Source organism: Eubalaena glacialis, chromosome 12 (assembly GCF_028564815.1).
Source record: "Eubalaena glacialis isolate mEubGla1 chromosome 12, mEubGla1.1.hap2.+ XY, whole genome shotgun sequence".
Lineage (NCBI taxonomy): Eukaryota > Metazoa > Chordata > Mammalia > Artiodactyla > Balaenidae > Eubalaena > Eubalaena glacialis.
In genome coordinates, this window is record NC_083727.1 from 601,895 (window position 1) to 623,570 (window position 21,676).

Below are 21,676 nucleotides of genomic sequence, written 5' to 3' on the forward strand. Positions count from 1 at the left end.
TAAGCTACTCTTACCCTTGAAACCAATTTCAGATAGAAGAATAGTTCCATCTTCCAAAAGGTCTTTATTTCTTAGTACTCTGTCTCTTTCCAGAAATTCGGTGGTACTATCATGCAGCTTAATTTGAAATACTTTATTACTCCGTTGGCCTAAAAGTTACTATTATTTTCATGAAATTTTCCTAATCTATATCCTTTCTGGTCTACCATGGGTAGCATAGCAAAGTTATTTAATAACGGAAGGCTTTTAATAGGAGCCCAAGATGATAAAATTACAAATGACCCGATGACACTTGGTGCTGCTGGGTTTAGACCTGTCTTTAACTGGCACCTGCCTACCAGGAAATCCCGTTTGGACAGGAGGTGCTGTCCCTGCTTGGGGTGTAGGCATGGGACTTTAGTCCATGCTCAGGCAAGTGTGGAGAAATCATTACATTTCAGACTTGCTTTTAGTAACTCTTCAAAGCTGACACTTCGTAACTTCATAAGTTACTGCAATCATCTGTTTGGTCACCTGACAAACTAATCAAAATGGGGTTTAAACATTTTATTATGCACATTCCTTTTACAGGAATTTTGATGTTTAGAAAGAAAATAAATATCGTGCTTGATGCTTTTCATACTTCTGGGGTGACTGAGGTAACAAAACTGTATGGCTTTATTTTTCCATCCCCCATCTAGGAAAGGTAACCAGAATTCCAACCAGGTACAAGTAGCTAGGTTCACAGCGAACTGCACTCAGCTTCACAGATTAAGGGTTATTATACTCCACAGGATGTTCAAAGAATCAAAAAAGAATTTCAAGTACCAATTTCAAAATACTAATTAATATCGTCCAAAGGACAGATTGCTCTTCTTGAGATGCATCTTCTGGAGCAGAAGCCTGCTTTCGACTCGTATCTGTACCGTCTGAATAAGCAGTCTCACCAAACGGGTGCTGTTCGACCGTCGTATCATAATACACTTTCATTTCAAATTCACTCTCGTGGTGAGATGGGTGTCCATAGATGCCTATTCCCACGGGGCGCTGGAAGTGCGCTGGTATGAAAACCACGTCCTGGCCGCAAGTGACAGACTGTAACTCGTACTCATCAAAGCTCGGGTGGAGGGTGCTATCGGATACATACAGGTCCGCATCACCTCTCAAGCTCTGCATCTTAAGAACTATCTTTCCCTCATGATTTAACCTCAAATAGCTGTAATTCCCAGCTCCTATCTGACCCTGAACAACGTGCAGAAGGACCCATTCTTCTGGAACTTCCTCCTCGTCAGAGGCGTTCACCGAGGAGACAGCCTGAGATGCCAGAAGCAGCAGCAGCGCGCTCTTCCACGGAGCTGCCATGACTGGGGCGCCTAGTGCGGTGCCTTCCTCATCTGTGACTTGTCCTGCGGACACGCGACAGGGGGAGGATACGCTGAGCGCGTCCGGAGCCGCAGACTGCGGGCGGGTCCCGGCCACCTCGGCGGCCCGGCCCGCCCCCGGCCCGGGGAGGGGACCCGCGGGGACGAGGACGCGCGCGAAGGCGGGGCGGGAGGAGCAGAGGAGGGGAGTGGGCCGGGGACCCACCGAGCGCGGGGTCGGGCGGAGGGCGGCTCGGGGCCCAGGGCTCCGCCGGGGTGGGCGCGGGCGGCAGGTCCGGTATCTGCCCCTGGACTCACCACCGCTCCCCCCAAGCGCCGCGCCGGGAGCATGAGGGCCGGACGGCCGAGCCGGAGGAGCCGGAAGTGAGTCGCGCCCGGAAGTAAGGCGTCCGGAGGTGGCACGGCGCCCGGAAGTAAGGAAAGCCGGCAGTTGGCCGGCGCCCGGAAGTGAGGCAAAGCCCGAAAATGGGGTAGTGCGTAGACTCCGGGTTCTCGCGAGAATGCCGAGGTGGTGAGGGCGCCGAGCTGCGGGGACTCGTAACCAGGGCGACGGGGGCGGGGCGCTGGTCCTACGCCGCCGGGTGCTCACCTGGATTGCGCGTCCACTTGGCGAGTTCAGCGTCAGGTCCCAGAGGGTCCCCAGGTGAGAAACAGGTGCGCCCGAGGGACCGTTGTCCGGGCACCTGGTACCTGTTCTCTGTTTCTCTTAACCGTGTTACTTCTCGAAATGCTCCTAAGAGAGGTTTCAAACTGAAGTTGTATTTATATTCAGGATTTATTTTGTTAATTTGGAATATGGTGTTAATGGACGCCTGTTGGCCATTGGAAAAGATTCTCCCAAGAAAGATTATGTGCATTTTAGTATCACGCTTTCGTGTTGATTCCAATTCCTGTGTTTCATTTTAGAACTTGCTGAATCACTTATGTGGAAACAGGTGGAGTGTAAATATTAAAAACAGGCAATGACCCGTGTGCTCCTTTCTACAGAACCTGAACTCTGCCAAGTAGCTACAAGATGTGGGTTGGTCATGTTGCTAAGGAGATTGTCATGTGTTGGGTTAAAGAATGTGTCTGTTGCCGCATTGAATAGTTACATTTGCTGTCACCTTTGGGCATGTAAAAGAGACATGACAGACTTAAGGCTGATTATTTTTGGGGGGGTTGATTTGCCTGAAGTTAGGAGAAGTTGTATCCAGGTGGGTAGTTACTGGTTTGGGTTGATGATGAGATGGCACTAGTGGACCTCAACACTTCCTCCTGCAAGAAGTATCTGTTTACCTGTGACACCCACTGAACCGGGGCTGTTCCCAAGTTTAACATTTTCCTGTCAAGAAAGCATATCAGACTGGAATACAAGGGAGTGTGTAGGTTATAGAGATACATCTGGATCTATTTTAAATCATTGGAAAAGATTGACTTTAAAACTTCAGCATCATTACTGCTATTGGTAGTCAATGATTTGTGCTTGCCTAACAAGTCATGGTGGTGTGGACCGAAAAAAATGCACAACCTAAAAGCTGAGAGTTATGTTTTATTCGGTGGACATTCTGAGGACTTCAAGCTCAGGAGACAGGACTCTCAGATAGCTCTGAGGGACTGCTGCAAAGAGGCAAGGGGGAGGCCAGGATATGTAGGAATTTTTGTAGCAAAGACCAGGTAGTCGGAACATCAAAAGATTACTGTCAATTAAAGAAAACCAGATATCTCAAGTTAAGGAATTTAGTGCTTTTCTATGTATGGGAAGATGCAAGAGTCTGGGCTCACTGAAATCATTCCTTTGATATGCACTTCAGCTACCTGGGGTCAGTATCCTGTGTTTTCTCATCCTGAGTCCCCTCAGGGTGCACCGTTGGGATGCTGTAATGTGATGGTTTGATGGCTGCAACATCCTGTGTTTACTGATATGGCAGACAACGTTCTTCATTCACATGGCATAAAAGTACAAAATTTGTGTTTCAAGAACCACAGGTTTGTAAAATCAGGCTTTCCTCAGCCTGACCAACAGAAAGAGTGTATCAATTTTTTTTTTTAATTAAGCAGCTAAATATAAAGAGTAGTAATACCTTTTAAAGTGTTTAATAACATAAGAAAGGACTTAAAGTCACGGGAATGCCTGAGTATAATTTGGTAGTGTTCCCATACCTCCGTGATCAGCCATTGCTCCATTTTTATACTAGTTCTGTCCTCAGAGGAGCTAGAATTAGAACCTGTCTCTGGTTTTGGCGAATGTGGAGAACTTTATGTTTTCTTTTGCTACAAAGTAAGCCATTAAGGGTACTTTAATTACGCTGCCTGTGGGCACTCAACCTGCTGTCTGACTACCACACTATGTTTTCCTAACTCAAGAATAAATTGGCACATCTCTGGCTGGCTTAGCTGCTAAAAGAGAAAGATTATGATCTTTTTTACTCAAAAGGGAGTAGTTTTCTCTTTCTAAAAAATATACGTATACACATTTATACAAAGGGAAAAAAAAACAGAAGGAGATGTGCAAGGTTTTAACAGTGGTGCCCCTTGTTTTTTTTTTCTAGTCTGGATTTTCTAATTTTGTGCAATTTACATGCTCTGCTGTATAAGTGAAAGGGTCTTGAATGTACAGCCTCTAGCTGTCTGGGATTTACTGACTTAACTTTAAAACAATGGTCTCTCTAGCAGCCACTGTCTCCAGATTTTCCTAAGGTGCTTCTGTAGCCTGAGATACACGAGAACCTTATTAGAAACTAACTGTAGTGTGTCCTCTCAGACTTGTTCCTGTGATGCACATATTGGACTCTTACACTGATTTTCCACGGGGAAGACACAGCAAGGAGGGGAGGTAGAGAGGGAAAGGCCAACTCTATTATTTTTGCATTGTTTAAATATTTTGCATTGTATTGCTTTTGTACGTGAAAAAGGTTAAAGGATTTCTGTCAGTGTGGGTAGACTAGTGCAGAAGCAGAGGACCCTGACAGATAATAGCATGTTTGCTGCCCACAGGGTCCTTGTGGCTGTTCGGGCCGGATGCCGCTCCTCAGCATCTCTGCATCTGGTAGTTCCCTCCTCAGTAGGCCCTCCAAGGCCTCCCCATCTAGCCAGGGGGTGGGGGGAGGGAAGAGAGTCGGGTGGGAGGGTTTTCTGGGCTGGGTTGTAAGTGGCCTACATTGCTTATCCCACATACTCCCTTGTTCCTGCTGCCCTGGCCAGAACTCAACCACGTGGTGGCACTTAGCTCCAAGGGAAGCTGGATCTTGTAGTTTCCAGAAGGGAAGGGAATGGCTTGGGGAACAGGGGCAGCCTCCGTTATCTGACTAAAGCCAGAAGTCCGCTTTGGCTCTGAGCCCACAAGGAGAACCCACCTCCCCGGGGCACAACCTGGGCAGGGCATCCAGCAGGACACAGAGGACTCCCGGCATGCACTGCTCTCCCCGTCAGGCCCGGATGTGGTTCCTCATGGTCCAGTGACCCATGAACTGCTCCGCCTCCAGAGACTCTCCCCTTCCTACGGGAGACAGGTCCACAGCAGTGCTGAAATCGGGTGGAGTGGGTGTTGGAGGAGGTTCCCAAGTGGACCCTGACTCTGCTGCCTGGGGACCGGACGGTGGTTTTCTGAAGCCTTTGGTCCTCCCCTCAGACCTTCCCCTCCATGGCCTCGTGTAAAGTGGTCTGTGAGGAGGGGGCTGCTGTGGTCCCCCTCCTGCAGCCGTGAAGACGGGGGCCCAGAGATGCTCAGTCCTAAGCAGTCAGCCGTCATGCCTGCTGTGCCCTTTCTCCGGCCTCCTGGCTGTGTTCCTCCTGTCAGCTCCGCCTGCCAGCCGGCAGCTCTACCTCCGTCCCGCCGGGTGTGCTGTTCAAGCCTGACTTTTTCTTTTCTTTGTGCGTACTTGCTCTCTTGAAACTGAATGGCTGAGACCTGGAGGTTATGTGGAACTAAAGGCTTGAGTGGGAAGGTAACCATCCTTGACCTGACCTTTCCAGGAAGGCTGAGTCTAGATGGTCCCTGGTCTCTTTGGAGCTTTGAGGGGCAACCCATTCCAGTTTGCCTCCCTGAAGCCCCCAGGCTTCTGGATACTTTCTGTTTCCACTCGTTTCTGCTTGCTTGAGCCAACTTTAAGTGTGGGCTACCAATGCTGGTTCTTTCCCATCACTTCCTTGAGGGCTACAGGATCAGAGAGAGGGGTCTGCCTTCCAGGTCATTACAAAGTGGAGTTTAACCAGATGCTCCGTCACTGTGGACCATCTGCATACCGGGTTCTGCGTGCGTCTGGGCAGGCTTTTGCAAATAATCTCACGTTTCAGTGCCTGACACAGTAGAAGTTCGTTTCCTGCTTTTCACCACTCCAACCCAGTGCTGCTGGTCAGGGGAACCCTACTGGGTAGCAGCTCAGGTGACCAGGTGCTTTCCACTAAGCGCCCTCTCTCTTGGTGTTCCGGTGGACGGAGGCTCGTGCCGGTGGGGCCGAGCTGTGCGTAGGGCTGCAGCTTCTCCCTGCATTCAGCTGGGTTGTGCGACTTCCAGAGAGGCCGGGAAATGTGGTTTGGCTGTAGGGAGAAAGTGGAAGGGGTTTTTTGGTGAAAAACTAGCAGGAGAAGATGGTGTACTAGGAGGCCGCGGAATTCGCGTCTCCGCACAACTAGGGCACCTACCAGGCACCGGTGGGGGACCACGGACACCAAAGGGGACGGGAGGAACCCCGAGCGACCAGTTGTTTCAATTCTAGTTTTATTTTTCCTAATATATTTTTTATCTTTCTAATTTTATTTTGTTTTCTATTCTTTGATATTGTACTGCTTCTTTCTTTTCTTTCTTCTTTCTTTCTTTTTCTTTCTTTCTCTCTCTCTCCCTCCCACCCTCCCTCTCTTTCTCTCTTTCTTTCTTTCTTTCCACAAAGCTTGTGGGATCTCAGTTCCCAGGCCGGAGTTCGGGCCCGAGCGCCTGTGTTGGGAGCTCCGAGTCCAAACTGCTGGACTGACAGAGAACCTCAGACCCCAGGGAATATTAATCGATGTGAGGCCTCCCAGAGGTCCTCATCTCAGCACCAAGACCCGGCTCTATCCAACTGCCTGCAAACTCCAGTGCTGGACGTCTCAGGCCAAACAACCAGTAAGACAAGAATACAGCTCCACCCATCCAAAAAAAAAAAAAAAATGAAACAACAGAAAAATACGTTACAGACAAAGGACCCAGGTAAAAACCTACAAGACCAAATAAATAAAAACAAAATAGGCAACCTACCTGAAAAAGAATTCAGACTAATGATAGTAAAGATGATCCAAAATCTCGGAAACAGAATGGAGAAAATACAAGAAACATTTAACAAGGATCTAGAAGAACTAAGGAGCAAACAAACAGTGAGGAACAACACAATTACTGAAATTAAAAATACTCTAGAAGGAATCAATAGCAGAATAACTGACTCAGAAGAACGGATAAGTGAACTGGAAGATAAAATGGTGGAAATAACTGCCAGGGCACAGAGTAAAGAAAAAAGAATGAAAAGAATTGAAGGCAGTCTCAGAGGCCTCTGGGACAACATTAAACACACCAACATTCGAATTATAGGGGTCCCAGAAGAAGAAGAGAAAAAGAAAGGGTCTGGGAAAATATTTGAAGAGATTATAGCCAAAAACTTCCCTAACAGGGGAAAGGAAATAGTCAGTCAAGTCCAGGAAGCGCAGAGAGTACCATACAGGATAAACCCAAAGAGAAACACACCAAGATACATATTAACAAACTATCAAAATTAAATACAAAGAAAAAATATTAAAAGCAGCAAGTGAAAAGCAACAAATAACATACAAGGGAATCCCCATAAGGTTAACAGCTGATCTTTCAGCAGAAACTCTGCAAGCCAGAAAGGAGTGGCAGGACATATTTAAAGTGATGAAAGGGAAGAACCTACAACCAAGATTACTCTACCCAGCAAGGATCTCATTCAGATTTGATGGAGAAATTAAAAACTTTACAGACAAGCAAATGTTAAGAGAATTCAGCACCACCAAAACAGCTCTACAACAAATGCTAAAGGAACTTCTCTAGGCGGGAAACTCAAGAGAAGGAAAAGACCTACAAAAACAAACCCAAAACAATTAAGAAAATGGTAATAGGAACATATATATCAATAATTAACTTAAATGTAAATGGATTAAGTGCTCCAACCAAAAGACACAGACTGGCTGAATGGATACAAAAGCAAGACCCGTACATATGCTGTCTACAAGAGACCCACTTCAGACCTAGGGACACACACAGACTGAAAGTGAGGGGGTGGAAAAAGATATTCCATGCAAATGGAAATCAAAAGAAAGCTGGAGTAGCAATTCTCATATCAGACAAAATAGATTTTAAAATAAAAACTATTACAAGAGACAAGGACACTCTATGATGATCAAGGGATCAATCCAAGAAGATATAACAATTATAAATATTTATGCACCCAGCATAGGAGCAACTCAATACATAAGGCAACTGCTAACAGCCATAAAAGAGGAAATTGACAGTAACACAATAATAGTAGGGGACTTTAACACCCCACTTTCACCAATGGACAGATCATCCAAAATGAAAATTAATAAGGAAACACAAGCTTTAAATGACACATGAAATAAGATGGACTTAATTGATATTTATAGGACATTCCATCCAAAAAACAACAGAATACACTTTCTTCTCAAGTGCACATGGAACATTCTCCAGGATAGACCATATCTTAGGTCACAAATCAAGCCTTGGTAAATTTAAGAAAATTGAAATTGTATCAGGTATCTTTTCTTACCACAACGCTATGAGACTAGATATCAATTACAGGAAAAAAACTGTAAAAAATACAAACACATGGAGGCTAAACAATACGCTACTAAATAACCAAGAGACCACTGAAGAAATCAAAGAAGAAATAAAAAAATACCTAGAAACAAATGACAATGAAAACACGACAACCCAAAACCTATTTGATGCAGCAAAAGCAGTTCTATGAGGGAAGATTATAGCAATACAGTCCTACCTCAAGAAACAAGAAAAATCTCAAATAAACAATCTAACCTTACACCTAAAGGAACTAGAGAAAGAAGAACAAACAAAACTCAAAGTTAGCAGAAAGAAAGAAATCATACAGATTTTAGCCTCAAAAGGGATGTTTTCCTGGTTGCAGGATAATGGGTTTTAAGCTTTTTCTCACTTATTTATAATAGCTCTCTAATTTTTAAGGATAGTGGTTAAAGAATGTCACCTGCCATCCCAGTAGACAATGAGTGTTGTCTGCCATTAAGCCATCTGCCACAGTGCACCCTGAGGGGACTCAGGATGGGGAAAACCAGGGTACTGGCCCTAGGTAGGTAAGGTGCATACCTAAGGAATGATTTCAATGAGCCTAGACTCTTGCATCTTCCTATATATATAAAAGCACGAAAAACATTAACTTGAGATGTCTGTTCTTTGTGATTAGCAGTAATCTTTCGTTGTTCGACTACAGGTTTCTTGTTCGTTTGTTTGTTTTTTGTTTTTCAGCAAAAACTCCTGTATATCCTGGCTCTTCCCTGACCACTTTGGAGCAGGTCCTCAGACCCATGTGAGAGGCTGCCTCCTAGGCTATAGTCCTCAGTAAGTTCCCCAAATAAAACTTAACTCTCAACTTTTAGGTTGTGCGTTTTTCTTCAATTGACAGGATGTTGATTCTTTGTCTTTATTGTTTCAGATTTTTTCAATACTTTTTCTCTTTGTTTTTTATTTTATTTTATTTTATTTTTGAATTTTTGAATTTTATTTTATTTATTTTTTTATACAGCAGGTTCTCATTAGTTATCCATTTTATACATATTAGTGTATACATGTCAATCCCAATCTCCCAATTCATCCCACCCCTCCCCCCACCACCACTTTCCCCCCTTGGTGTCCATACGTTTGTTCTCTACATCTGTGTCTCTATTTCTGCCCAGCAAACCGGTTCATCTGTACCATTCTTCTAGGTTCCACATATATGCGTTAATATACGATATTTGTTTATCTCTTTCTGCTTACTTCACTCTGTATGACAGTCTCTAGATCCATCCACGTCTCTACAAATGACCCAATTTCGTTCCTTTTTATGGCTGAGTAATATTCCATTATATATATGTGCCATATCTTCTTTATCCATTCGTCTGTCGATGGACACTTAGGTTGCTTCCATGTCCTGGCTATTGTAAATAATGCTGCAATAAACATTGGGATGCATGTGTCTTTTTGAATTATGGTTTTCTCTGGGTATATGCCCAGTAGTGGGATTGCTGGATCATATGGTAATTCTATTTTTAGTTTTTTAAGGAACCGCCATACTGTTCTCCATAGTGGCTGTATCAATTTACATTCCCACCAACAGTGCAAGAGGGTTCCCTTTTCTCTACACCTCTCCAGCATTTGTTGTTTGTAGATTTTCTGATGATGCCCATTCTAAATGGTGTGAGGTGATACCTCATTGTAGTTTTGATTTGCATTTCTCTAATAATTAGTGACATTGAGCAGCTTTTCATGTGCTTCTTGGCCATCTGTATGTCTTCTTTGGAGAAATGTCTATTTAGGTCTTCTTGGGTTGTTTGTTTTTTTTACTATTGAGCTGCATGAGCTGTTTATATATTTTGGAGATTAATCCTTTGTCCGTTGATTCATTTGCAAATATTTTCTCCCATTCTGAGGGTTGTCGTTTTGTCTCGTTTGTAGTTTCCTTTGCTTTGCAAAAGCTTTTAAGTTTCATTAGGTCCCATTTGTTTATTGTTTTTATTTCCATTACTCTAGGAGGTGGATCAAAAAAGATCTTGCTATGATTTATGTCAAAGAGTGTTCTTCCTATGTTTTCCTCTCTGAGTTTTATAGTGTCCAGTCTTACATTTAGGTCTCTAATCCATTTTGAGTTTATTTTTGTGTATGGTGTTAGGGAGTGTTCTGATTTCATTCTTTTACATGTAGCTGCCCAGTTTTCCCAGCACCACTTATTGAAGAGACTGTCTTTCTCCATTGTATATCCTTGCCTCCTTTGTCATAGATTAGTTGACCATAGGTGCGTGGGTTTACCTCTGGGCTTTCTATGCTGTTCCATTGATCTATTTTTTTGTTTTTGTGCCAGTACCATATTGTTTTGATTACTGTAGCTTTGTAGTATAGTCTGAAGTCGGGACGTCTGATTCCTCCACCTCTGTTTTTTTCCCTCAAGACTGCTTTGGCTATTCGGGGTCTTTTGTGTTTCCATACAAATTTTAAGATTTTTTGTTCTAGTTCTGTAAAAAATGCCATTGGTAATTTGATAGGGATTGCATTTAATCTGTAGATTGCTTTGGGTAGTATAGTCGTTTTCACAATATTGATTCTTCCAATCCAAGAACATGGTATATCTCTCCGTCTGTTGGTATCATCTTTAATTTCTTTCATCAGTGTCTTATAGTTTTCTGCATACAGGTCTTTTGTCTCCCTAGGTAGGTTTATTCCTAGGTATTTTATTCTGTTTGTTGTAATGGTAAATGGGAGTGCTTCCTTAATTTCTCTTTCAGATTTTTCATCATTAGTGTATAGGAATGCAAGAGATTTCTGTGCATTAATTTTGTATCCTGCAACTTTACCAGATTCATTGATTAGCTCTAGTAGGTTTCTGGTGGCATGTTTAGGATTATCAGTATTATGTCGTCTGCAAACAGTGGCAGTTTTACTTCTTCTTTTCCAATTTGTATTCCTTTTATTTCTTTTTCTTCTCTGATTGCTGTGGCTAGGACTTCCAAAACTATGTTGAATAATAGTGGTGAGAGTGGACATCCTTGTCTTGTTCCTGATCTTAGAGGAAATGCTTTCAGTTTTTCACCATTGAGAATGATGTTTGCTGTGGGTTTGTCGTATATGACCTTTATTATGTTGAGGTAGGTTCCCTCTATGCCCACTTTCTGGAGAGTTTTTATCATAAACGGGTGTTGAATTTTGTCATAAGCTTTTTCTGCATCTATTGAGATGATCACAAGGTTTTTATTCTTCAGTTTGTTAATATGGTGTATCACATTGATTGATTTGCGTATATATTAATGAATCCTTGCATCCCTGAGATAAATCCCGCTTGATCATGGTGTCTGATCCTTTTAATATGTTGTTGGATTCTGTTTGCTAGTATTTTGTTGAGGACTTTTGCATCTGTATTCATCAGTGATATTGGTCTGTAATTCTCTTTTTTTGTAGTATCTTTGTCTGGTTTTGGTATCAGGGTGATGGTGGCCTCATAGAATGAGTTTGGGAGTGTTCCTCCCTCTGCAATTTTTTGGTAGAGTTTGAGAAGGATGGGTGTTAGCTCTTCTCTAAATGTTCGATAGAATTCACCTGTGAAGCCATCTGGTCCTGAACTTTTGTTTGTTGGAAGACTTTTAATCACAGTTTCAACTTCATTACTTGTGATTGGTCTGTTCATATTTTCTATTTCTTTCTGCTTCAGTCTTGGAAGGTTATACCTTTCTAAGAATTTGTCCATTTCTTCCAGGTTGTCCATTTTATTGGCATAGAGTTGCTTGTAGTAGTCTCTTAGGATGCTTTGTATTTCTGTGGTGTCTGTTGTAACTTCTTTTTCATTTCTAATTTTATTGATTTGAATCCTCTCTCTCTTTTTCATGATGAGTCTGGCTAAAGGTTTATCAATTTTGTTTATCTTCTCAAAGAACCAGCTTTTAGTTTTATTGATCTTTGGTATTGTTTTCTTTGTTTCTATTTCATTTATTTCTGCTCTGATCTTTATGATTTCTTTCCTTCTACTAACTTTGGGTTTTGTTTGTTTTTCTTTCTCTAGTTCCTTTAGGTGTAAGGTTAGATTGTTTATTTGGGATGTTTCTTGTTTCTTGAGGTAGGCTTGTATAGCTATAAACTTCCCTCTTAGAACTGCTCTTGCTGCATCCCATAGGTTTTGGATCGTCGTGTTTTCATTGTCATTTGTCTCTAGGTATTTTTTGATTTCCTCTTTGATTTCTTCAGTGATCTCTTGGTTATTTAGTAACGAATTGTTTAGCCTCCACATGTTTGTGGTTTTTTTCCCCTGTAATTGATTTCTAATCTCATAGTGTTGTGGTCAGAAAAGATGCTTGATATGATTTCAATTTTCTTAAATTTACTGAGGCTTGATTTGTGACCCAAGATGTGATCTATCCTGGAGAATGTTCCATGTACACTTGAGAAGAAAGTGTAATCTGCTGTTTTTGGATGGAATGTCCTATAAATATCAATTAAATCTATCTGGTCTATTGTATCATTTAAAGCTTGTGTTTCCTTATTAATTTTCTGTTTGGATGATCTGTCCATTGGTGTAAGTGAGGTGTTAAAGTCCCCCACTATTATTGTGTTACTGTCAATTTCCTCTTTTATAGCTGTTAGCAGTTGCCTTATGTATTGAGTTGCTCCTATGTTGGGTGCATAAATATTTATAATTGTTATATCTTCTTGGATTGATCCCTTGATCATTATGTAGTGTCCTTCCTTGTCTCTTGGAACATTCTTTATTTTAAAGTCTATTTTATCTGATATGAGTATTGCTACTCCAGCTTTCTTTTGATTTCCATTTGCATGGAATATCTTTTTCCATCCCCTCACTTTCAGTCTGTATGTGTCCCTAGGTCTGAAGTGGGTCTCTTGTGGACAGCATATATATGGGTCTTGTTTTTGTATCCATTCTGAGAGCCTGTGTCTTTTGGTTGGAGCATTTAATCCATTCATGTTTAAGGTAATTATTGATATGTATGTTCCTATTACCATTTTCTTAATTGTTATGGGTTTGTTTTCGTAGGTCCTTTCTTCTCTTGTGTTTCCTGTCTAGAGAAGTTCCTTTAGCATTTGTTGTAGAGCTGTTTTGGTGGTGCTGAATTCTCTTAACATTGGCTTGTCTGTAAAGCTTTTGATTTCTCCGTCGAATCTGAATGAGATCCTTGCTGGGTAGAGTAATCTTGGATGTAGTTTCTTCCCTTTCATCACTTTAAATATATCGTGCCACTCTCTTATGGCTTGCAGAGTTTCTGCTGAGAAATCAGCTGTTAACCTTATGGGAGTTCCCTCGTACATTATTTGTCATTTTTCCCTTGTTGCTTTCAATAATTTTTCTGTGTCTTTAGTTTTTGTCAGTTTGATTACTATGTGTCTTGTCGTGTTTCTCCTTGGATTTATCCTGCCTGGGACTCTCTGTGCTTTCTGGACTTGGGTGGCTATTTCCTTTCCCCTGTTAGGGAAGTTTTTGACTATAATCTCTTCAGATATTTTCTTGGGCCCTTTCTCTCTCTCTTCTCCTTCTGGGACCCCTATAATGCAAATGTTGTTGCATTTAATGTTGTCCCAGAGTTCTCTTAGGCTGTTTTCATTTCTTTTCATTCTTTTTTCTTTATTCTGTTCCACGGCAGAGAATTCCACCATTCTGTCTTCCAGGTCACTTATCCGTTCTTCTGCCTCAGTTATTCTGCTGTTGATTCCTTCTAGTGTACTTTTCATTTCAGTAATTGTATTGTTCATCTCCGTTTGTTCTTTAATTCTTCTAGGTCTTTGTTATACATTTCTTGCATCTTCTCGATTTTTGCCTCCATTCTTTTTCTGAGGTCCTGCATCATCTTCACTATCATTATTCTGAACTCTTTTTCTGGAAGGTTGTCTATCTCCACTTCATTTAGTTGTTTTTCTGGGGTTTTATCTTGTTCCTTCATCTGGTACATGGTCCTCTGCCTTTTCATTTTGTCTGTGTTTCTGTGAATGTGGTTTTCGTTCCACAGGCTGCAGGATTGTAGTTCTTCTTGCTTCTGCTGTCTGCCCTCTGGTAGATGAGGCTATCTAAGAGGCTTGTGCAAGTTTCCTGATGGGAGGGACTGGTGGTGGGTAGAGCTGGCTGTTGCTCTGGTGGGCAGAGCTCAGTAAAACTTTAATCCTCTTGTCTGCTGATGGGTGGGGCTGGGTTCCCTCCCTGTTGGTTGTTTGGCCTGCGGTGACCCAACCCTGGAGCCTACCTGGGCTCTTTGGTGGGGCTAATGGCAGACTCTGGGAGGGCTCACGCCAAGGAGTACTTCCCAGAGCTTCTGCTGCCAGTGTCCTTGTCCCCGTGGTGAGCCACAGCCACCCCCCTCCTCTGCAGGAGACCCTCCAACACTAGCAGGTAGGTCTGGTTCAGTCTCCTATGGGGTCACTGCTCCTTCCCCCGGGTCCCGATGCACACACTACTTTGTGTGTGCCCTCCAAGAGTGGAGTCTCTGTTTCCCCCAGTCCTGTCGAAGTCCTGCAATCATATCCCACTAGCCTTCAGTGTCTGATTCTCTAGGAATTCCTCCTCCCGTTGCCAGACCCCCAGGTTGGGAAGCCTGACGTGGGGCTCAGAACCTTCACTCCAGCGGGTGGATTTCTGTGGTATAATTGTTCTCCAGTTTGTGAGTCACCCACCCAGCAGTTACGGGATTTGATTTTATTGTGATTGCGCCCCTCCTACCGTCTCATTGCGGCTTCTCCTTTGTCTCTGGATGTTGAGTATCTTTTTTGGTGAGTTCCAGTGTCTTCCTGTCGATGGTTGTTCAGCAGTTAGTTGTGATTCCGGTGCTCTCGCAAGAGGGAGTAAGTGCACCTCCTTCTATTCCACCATCTTGAACCCTTCATTGTTTTTTATTTTTTAATGGTGTTTGGTAACCTGCAATCCATCTGAAATTCATTTGTTTTTGCTATTATTTTCCAAGTGTTTGTTTGGTCCCTGAAAATTAAAATGGTCTGTTTCTTACACTCAGGGTGATATTCCTTCATACTGCATCCCAGCTCAGCTGTCTGTCTAGAGTTCTGTCCTGGGCTCTGCTCAGCCTGTTAGTTAGAATTAGTTGGGATGGGCTGCAACTCAGTGCAAAGGAAAACCACATCTATGTCCTGGGAGAGAGCAGCCCAAACCGTGCATTTGGTCCCGAGGGTTGGCAAATCCTCCTGGGGCTCAAGTCAGAATAAATAGGGTGAGTAGGTTTGGAGGTGGCAGCTCCGAGCATGGTCACCTGCCGCTGTGGGCATAGATGCCAAGCCACTGAGGTGGCCCTGAGTGGCAGACCACAAACCCACGCTCCTCCCCTCAGTGTGTTTCCTTCTCTGCTGAGGCAACGCTTTCTGGGACCAGATGGGCTGTGAGGTTACGTAAAAGCACCTGGTGGAGGTGCCACCCACCACGAGTCACAAAGTGTAGGTGTGGCAATTCCACTGACGTGTCTTATCACTTTCTAATCTTTCTGATTTTGTTCTCTGGAAAAGGGGAAAAAATATAACCATTTTAAAGGGTTATTGTAAGAATTAAATAGTATAATGTATTATTGATAAACACAAATCTACATGTTAATATCTATGAAAGTACTATTTGTAAATCATGGTGCTAAATTCTATAGGAATTACAGAAGAGATTAAGACAGTTGAAATAAGACAAATACAGTACAGTTTATCACAGTTTGATGGGTGGATTCTTAAAAATTTTGAAACAATTGTGACTTTTGATATATTATTTCATCTGTTTCTTGAAATGTTTATGCTTTCAAAACACAGCGGAAGGAGGCACAGTAACTTCCTTTCATTCACTGGGGACACGTACACCCATCATTTCCATGTGCCAGCAGTGCTAGGCACTGGGTACTTTAAAAGTATAAAACTTGCAAAGCAAATCATGGTAACTTTGAAACATTTAGCTATTTTTTATATGAAGCTCACTGCTGTATCTTGGAAAATGTAAAATAAGTAAGTAAAACCAATTTGTAAATTAGAGAAGAATGTGCTTTAAAATATTCAACACATTTTATTTTTGTTTTTCTCCAAACATCGCAGGCTTCTCAAGTCTTTCAAAGTCTCTGATTTATTACTACAGAGAATGTGTGTCCTGGGGTGATCGGGGAGCACACAAGGCCTGACTGGGTCTGCTGTCTGGCCTTACAGGTGCTAAAATAAGGCCTTCTATCCACCTCCTATTGGAAGTGCTTCCTGCCTTCTTTGGGGTTATTTCCAACAGAGTTTCTTAGGTAGCATGTTTTTGTTTGTCTGCTTTGTCTTGTTATATCGCGACCCCTGCACCTGCAGGCTGGAGGTGATTACAGCCCCACCCATCGACCCAGGAGGTGTATGCTGGGGGGTCACCCTCCATGAAGTGGCCTGGGGAGTCTAGATCCGTACATTCCTCGTCGTGCAGGTGGGTGCTGCCTGGGAGCCCCAGCCTGAGGCCCCTCGGCCGGTCCCCTCTGATGGTGAACTGCCCACCGCTGTGGTCCTGCGCTCCTGCTGTCTCAGATTGTGTGCTGTTTCTTTTCACAGTTGGAATGAAATCAGATAGTCCATTACTTAGGGCTCTCTGGTTGGAAGTAACAGAATAGCCTAGATGAAGGGAAACCCCACCAAATCCAAGACAGAAGGAGTAGAACCAAATGCTGGGACCCAGTGGCCCAGACCCAGTCCTGCTCTTCTCTACACAGCGCGTCCTCTGCTCCACACCCCACGGCAGTGTCCCGCTTGCCCTCCGCTTCCGCGTTCTTGGCCTCTGTGCTAATGGGATTCTGGCCCCCGAGAGAGAGAATCACTGCAATTTTGGCAGGTAATCCACCAGGTGTCCACAGCAGATTATAGTTTTAGGATCGGCATGACCCTTCACTCGCTGGGTGTTTGAGGGACAAATCTGAAATTCCCCACGAAGAAAGAAAGGGCTGGGCATGGATTGGATAGGAGGGCAAAAAAAGGAAGGAATTAATATTCACTCAAGCTTTGTGCCTGGAAACTTGGAAACTAGGAAAACGGTTGTGCAGTTAAGAGAAATGTGGGCACAGGAAGGGTCTGCAAGGGAAGGAGAGGGTGGGAACTGAGGTGTTGGCTGGCCTTCCGTTGTCCTTGCAGAGCCACTGACCAGGCTGTCTGGGCCAGACCCCCGGCCTGGGCTTGGCTTTCCCCCGTCCTCCCCACCCAGCCCCTCTCGACTCTGACCCCCGGCGCTGCGGCCAGATGGACATGTGCGTTTCCGGACGGGCAGCCCCGATTGTCTCAGTTCTTTGTTCAGCAGCCTTCAGTAGCTCCCCAGGGTCACCTGAGCATAACGATGAGCCCAGCTCTGCGGTCTGTTGAGCGGCGAGCATCCCAGGCTCTCCCCTCGGAGCATCAGCTCCCCCCGCTTCTTAGCCCCGCCCCATCTCCGCGGGTCGCTGTCCAGAGTCGTCTTCTGTCCTAACTACCACTTCCCCGTGAGGCTTCAGTGTGGCAGGTACATGTTTTCCTTTCTGTGGGCTCTTGGTCTCGACAAGCAGCCTCAAAGTCTCTGGGCCAGACACTGAGCACTGAGCCTTTGCTGCCCAACAGTGGGCTGGTCCAGTGGCCTCACTCGAAGCTGCAGGCCGGCTTCATTGTTGCCGTGGGGCCCGCTGCCCGGCCTGGAGACTTCTTCTGGCCGTGGAGAGGCCCCAGACCGGAGGACGAGGCTCAGATGGGCACGGTGTCCCTTCTGCCTGCTTGCCACGGGCCACAGCAGGTCACTGGCCAGACCTGGAGCCGGGGTGGATGCAGGGAGGAGGGAGGATGGGATGCACGACTCGCCTGGAGTCTGTGTGCGTGGCCTTCTGCAAGACCTGCCGTCATCCTCGTGATGCAGAGTGTCTTCCCTACAGACAATCCCCGTGTTCCACGTGTTTCGAGAAGAACTTTTCAATGTTTTTAATACTCTCAAAGAGCCGAACTCAACCAAAGCTCACATCATTCTGCACGTAATCCTGGAATAGAGGGCTATGCTCTCAGCATCTCCCGTGAGGTCATCTCGGACGTTACACTAATAACCCAACTCCCTCCAGGGCGACTTGCGCGAGGGACCGTCCTCGGCACCCTCCTGGGAAAGGTGCTGTGTTTAAGGCTTAGTCCCGCCGATCGTGTTGCTGCCGTGTGTGCTGGAAACAAAGTATTCACGTTGGACGTTGAGCTAAGACCCGACAGCGCGTGAAGTTCCCAGGCACGACGCCCACGGCTCCCGTGCTGGGTCCCACCTGCCTCTTCTCAGCAGGGTTTGTAACTGGGCCTGTTTTTGTAAAGATGTGAGGGGCAGTGAATGAAAACATTTCTTTATCTTGCGGTTGGAAAGCACTGGACCCGATACTGCTGTTCTATGTAAATTAGGAAACCTTTCCAGGAAGTCTGGACACCAGGGCTCACTGAGCACACGTGCGGTAAACTGTGTTTCTCTGATCTGCTCCTCTTTGAGCGGTCTCTTCAAGGCCTGGAAAGCGTAGTGCTTTTATCTCTTCTAGCAAAATTTGCTTTTTATCAAGAATTGGACTCTTCTGCCTTAATTCATAGTTGGGATGAGTTTAAGTGGGTGTGTAGCCTCTTGCGGGTTCTGTGCTTAGGGAGCTCTGCCCGCTGGCCTGACGCCAGGCCCGGAGAGCAGGCAGCTTGCTTCCTCGGAACTCACCTTCTGCCCGAGACGCAGCTTGGAGACAGATTTTCCAGGGCCTGGTGTCGTGTCTTGTCTTCCATTTGCCAGATGAATGCAGTCAACAAAGCTATTTGCCTGCAAGGAGTTTTCTTGCCATTTCCACTGTAAAAACCTAGCTTAGGAGGGACGTTAGTGCACCAAACCTTCACTGATGGTTAACCCATGGGGCCTCAGGTGTGCCAGGCAGTTTGGGGTGCAGAGTGTACATTTCTGTCTTCAAATAATTTTGGGCCAGATTGTGAAGTTGAGGATCACACATAAGAAAAGGTCAGATGGTGGAGGTCACCTAGGATCAGGGCAGGGCTGTGAGCTTGTTCAGCGACACGTTGGCATTTGAGCTGTAAATATTTAAAACGTTTTGTGCAGACACCTTTTGATGGTTAACTGGATTCGCACTAGGTCACCCCCCAAACCTAACAAACACCATCTTCGTGTCAGGGGAGGGTAAACCAGGATGAACAGGAGGATACTTAGCACCGCTGGTGTTTGAAGGAAGACAGATGCTCCTGAAAGAGAAAATGATAAGCCTGGCGTGCAGTGCGGACGCCTCTGCAGGGCAGGCCTGGCGGCGGGCGCGGCAGGGGCAGCCTGTGCGGGCTGTGGGCAGTGGGGAGGTGGGGCGCCCCGGATGCTGCTTCAGGGCGTGACGGGGGTGTCGGCCTGGGTCAGTCTCATTTCTTCAGTCGCTGCTCCCGGGGCCAGGACTGCGGCGCTTCCCTCTCGGCTCAGCCTCTGAACTGTAGCTTCCAGCGTTATACACAGGAAGTTTCAAATTTGGACCAGGGAATTATGTAAAGTAGAATTTATTTTAACAGAAACTATTTTCTGTGAGATTCATAGAACTTCTTAATAAAAATAATAGTTACCAGAACACTCAGTGCCTGGTCTTCCCTCACCAATTCCCCCAGAGGCGGTCTACCCTAGCCGAGCTGCAGGGTCACCGGGGCCCAGTGACCGCGGCCGAGTTTTGCACTTGGCAGGCACGTGTCATATCGCGGTGTCCGAGGACAGAAGCTTCAAGGTACGGGACGGGCATTAGACTGTGGTAGTGTGTGAACGACTTGTGTTGTGCTTTCGGTTCATGGTCACTGCCACACGTGTAACGTCTGAGGGGTGACTGTCCTGAACTCAGCCCGATGTTTTGGCTGCTTGCTGGGCGGGTGTGGGGAGCCGGGGCTCATGGCACCCTCTGGTGACCTGGCATTCCAGGAAGGCTGAGTCAGTGACGGGACCCTCCTTCTCCTGGAATCCAGGGCCCTGGAGAGCTAGCACCTTAATTTACCTCCACGGTATATCCTAGGGGCCCAGCAGCAGGGCCACTTTCCAGTATCAGTAGATTCATTCAGAACTAAATTGGGCTTAAGAAGGAAATAACTCAAAATGCAAGCGCAGTTCCCGTCCACCTGCAAGTCAGTGCAGTGTGAGTATTTTCTAACTGACAAAGTGAGGACGTCCTGTGTTGTGGTTGAAGAAAAGTTGGGGGTAATTAACAGGCATCTGCAGAGAGAGAGAGAGAGAGAGGAGAGAGACTGTAAAAATGCATCTGTTGCCACCTTGAAATTTCGCACTTGAAAAAGCTCTGGAGCAGGCTGCTGGGGCCAGAACCCCAGCTCCACCACTTACCAACTGCTGCTGACAGATTAACCGTGCTCCGCCTGACCTCTCTTATCTGGAAAATGGAAATGATGGCCTCCTCAAGGGGTGTGAGAATTAGAGCTGATGTTTGGAAAACAGGAGGGTGCGCCTGTCGCTTAGTAACTGGTCCTTTCTAGTCAGGATATAGGTGACAGTGATCTTGTCCCCTCTTCTCGGCAATGTTGATGAAGTGCTGGAAATGTCTCCAACCTTCTCTTGTCTGGGTCTTCCAAACCTATAGGTTGTTATTTCTGGAAATGTTTATTTCCTGTATGTATGATTCTGATATCTTTAATTGTATTTCTGTAGTTTTATTATTTATATGCTTATTATTTTGTCCTTTAGATAACCATTCACATAAATTAATTTGTTATCTGGTAGAAGTATTAGTTCAAACTATAGCAATAATGGCAAAATTTTTACCTCTTCTAAAGAAACGTGTGTCTGTCCAAAGGTTTGGGACCATCGTATGGGATCATTAATACACAACTCATCAGTGTTAACAGGTAACTTAAAACTTTTACCTGTTTTCTGTCCGTGGGCTATGTGTAACCTAATACATACATGTTAACCTGTAAGCCAGAGCTGTGACAGTCAAGGGGGTCTGAATCCATTTATCAGTCTCAGGGATAGAGCATCCTTCTTGGAATTATGTTGGAATTATTTTCCTGAAATTAACTATGGGGACTTTATTTGACTGTTAAGAAAACAATTATAAACTTGATTTTGATGTCATCTATAAAGTTTATTTAGGACGTGCAGTGTTTTCAATATTCATGTACCCTAACTCTCCTTCTAAATCCTTGACACTCTGGATTCACAGTAAGTTTTAAATGAAATGACATCCTTGGCACCGATTTAAAAAGAAGACATTCATTTAATTGCTGTTTTCACCACTAATTCCGTAGTCTTACTGTTTCTTACTTAAGAATCGTTGTTGCGTGTTTAATGTTTTTCGGTGCTATTCTCACTCTGGGAGTTAGTGACTCATAGAGGGGGCTGGGATGACCCCCCAGGCTTCCCCCGGGCCGTCCCGACCATTGTCTTCCCACACTCACGCACTTTCCAAAATTTGTGTTCACTTACAGTTTCTACTTCCTGGTGAAGAACTTACTTTGGAATAGTTCATACGTGACTAAAAGAAATACTGTCGGTAAAAGTGCTGGCTCCCAGTTTAAACTCTGTCAGGCGCCTTTAAAGCTAAGAACTCGCTTGCCCCCTCCAATAGCCTCTCCCCTCCCGAGTCTCCTTGTGGACCAGCGAAGGCTGCAGCTG

At 44.8% G+C, this 21,676-nt stretch overlaps 1 protein-coding gene and 1 long non-coding RNA gene across 5 annotated transcripts in view; one reads left to right on the plus strand and one right to left on the minus strand.

Annotated features, from left to right (window-relative positions):
* Positions 1–118: 118 nt before the first annotated feature.
* Positions 119–1,742, minus strand: C12H6orf120 (chromosome 12 C6orf120 homolog). 2 transcript variants are annotated; one of them, XM_061206929.1, is made up of 2 exons: positions 1,659–1,742; positions 119–1,385 (listed from the first exon to the last, which is right to left on the minus strand). In XM_061206929.1, the coding sequence occupies exon 2, from the start codon at positions 1,339–1,341 to the stop codon at positions 787–789; it is 555 nt and encodes a 184-aa protein (XP_061062912.1). In that variant the 5' UTR covers positions 1,342–1,385; positions 1,659–1,742; the 3' UTR covers positions 119–786. The 2 variants fall into 2 exon arrangements, with proteins under 2 accessions (XP_061062912.1, XP_061062911.1); XM_061206928.1 differs by having other exon boundaries at positions 1,567–1,729.
* Positions 1,743–1,815: 73 nt separating this feature from the next.
* Positions 1,816–21,676, plus strand: part of LOC133102374 (uncharacterized) — a 79,682-nt gene continuing 59,821 nt past the window's right edge. For 2 of the 3 annotated variants that reach the window (XR_009702932.1, XR_009702930.1), the window contains exons 1-2: positions 1,816–2,004; positions 8,845–8,937. This is a non-coding gene — a long non-coding RNA (uncharacterized LOC133102374). Of the gene's footprint in view, positions 2,005–6,229; positions 6,526–8,844; positions 8,938–21,676 lie in introns of all 3 variants that reach the window. The other variant, XR_009702931.1, reaches the window with a different exon arrangement.

Bases quoted from the DNA above. Each gene is read 5' to 3' on its own strand.
- C12H6orf120 (XM_061206929.1), bottom strand. From the start codon at position 1,341: ATGGCAGCTCCGTGGAAGAGCGCGCTGCTGCTGCTTCTGGCATCTCAG.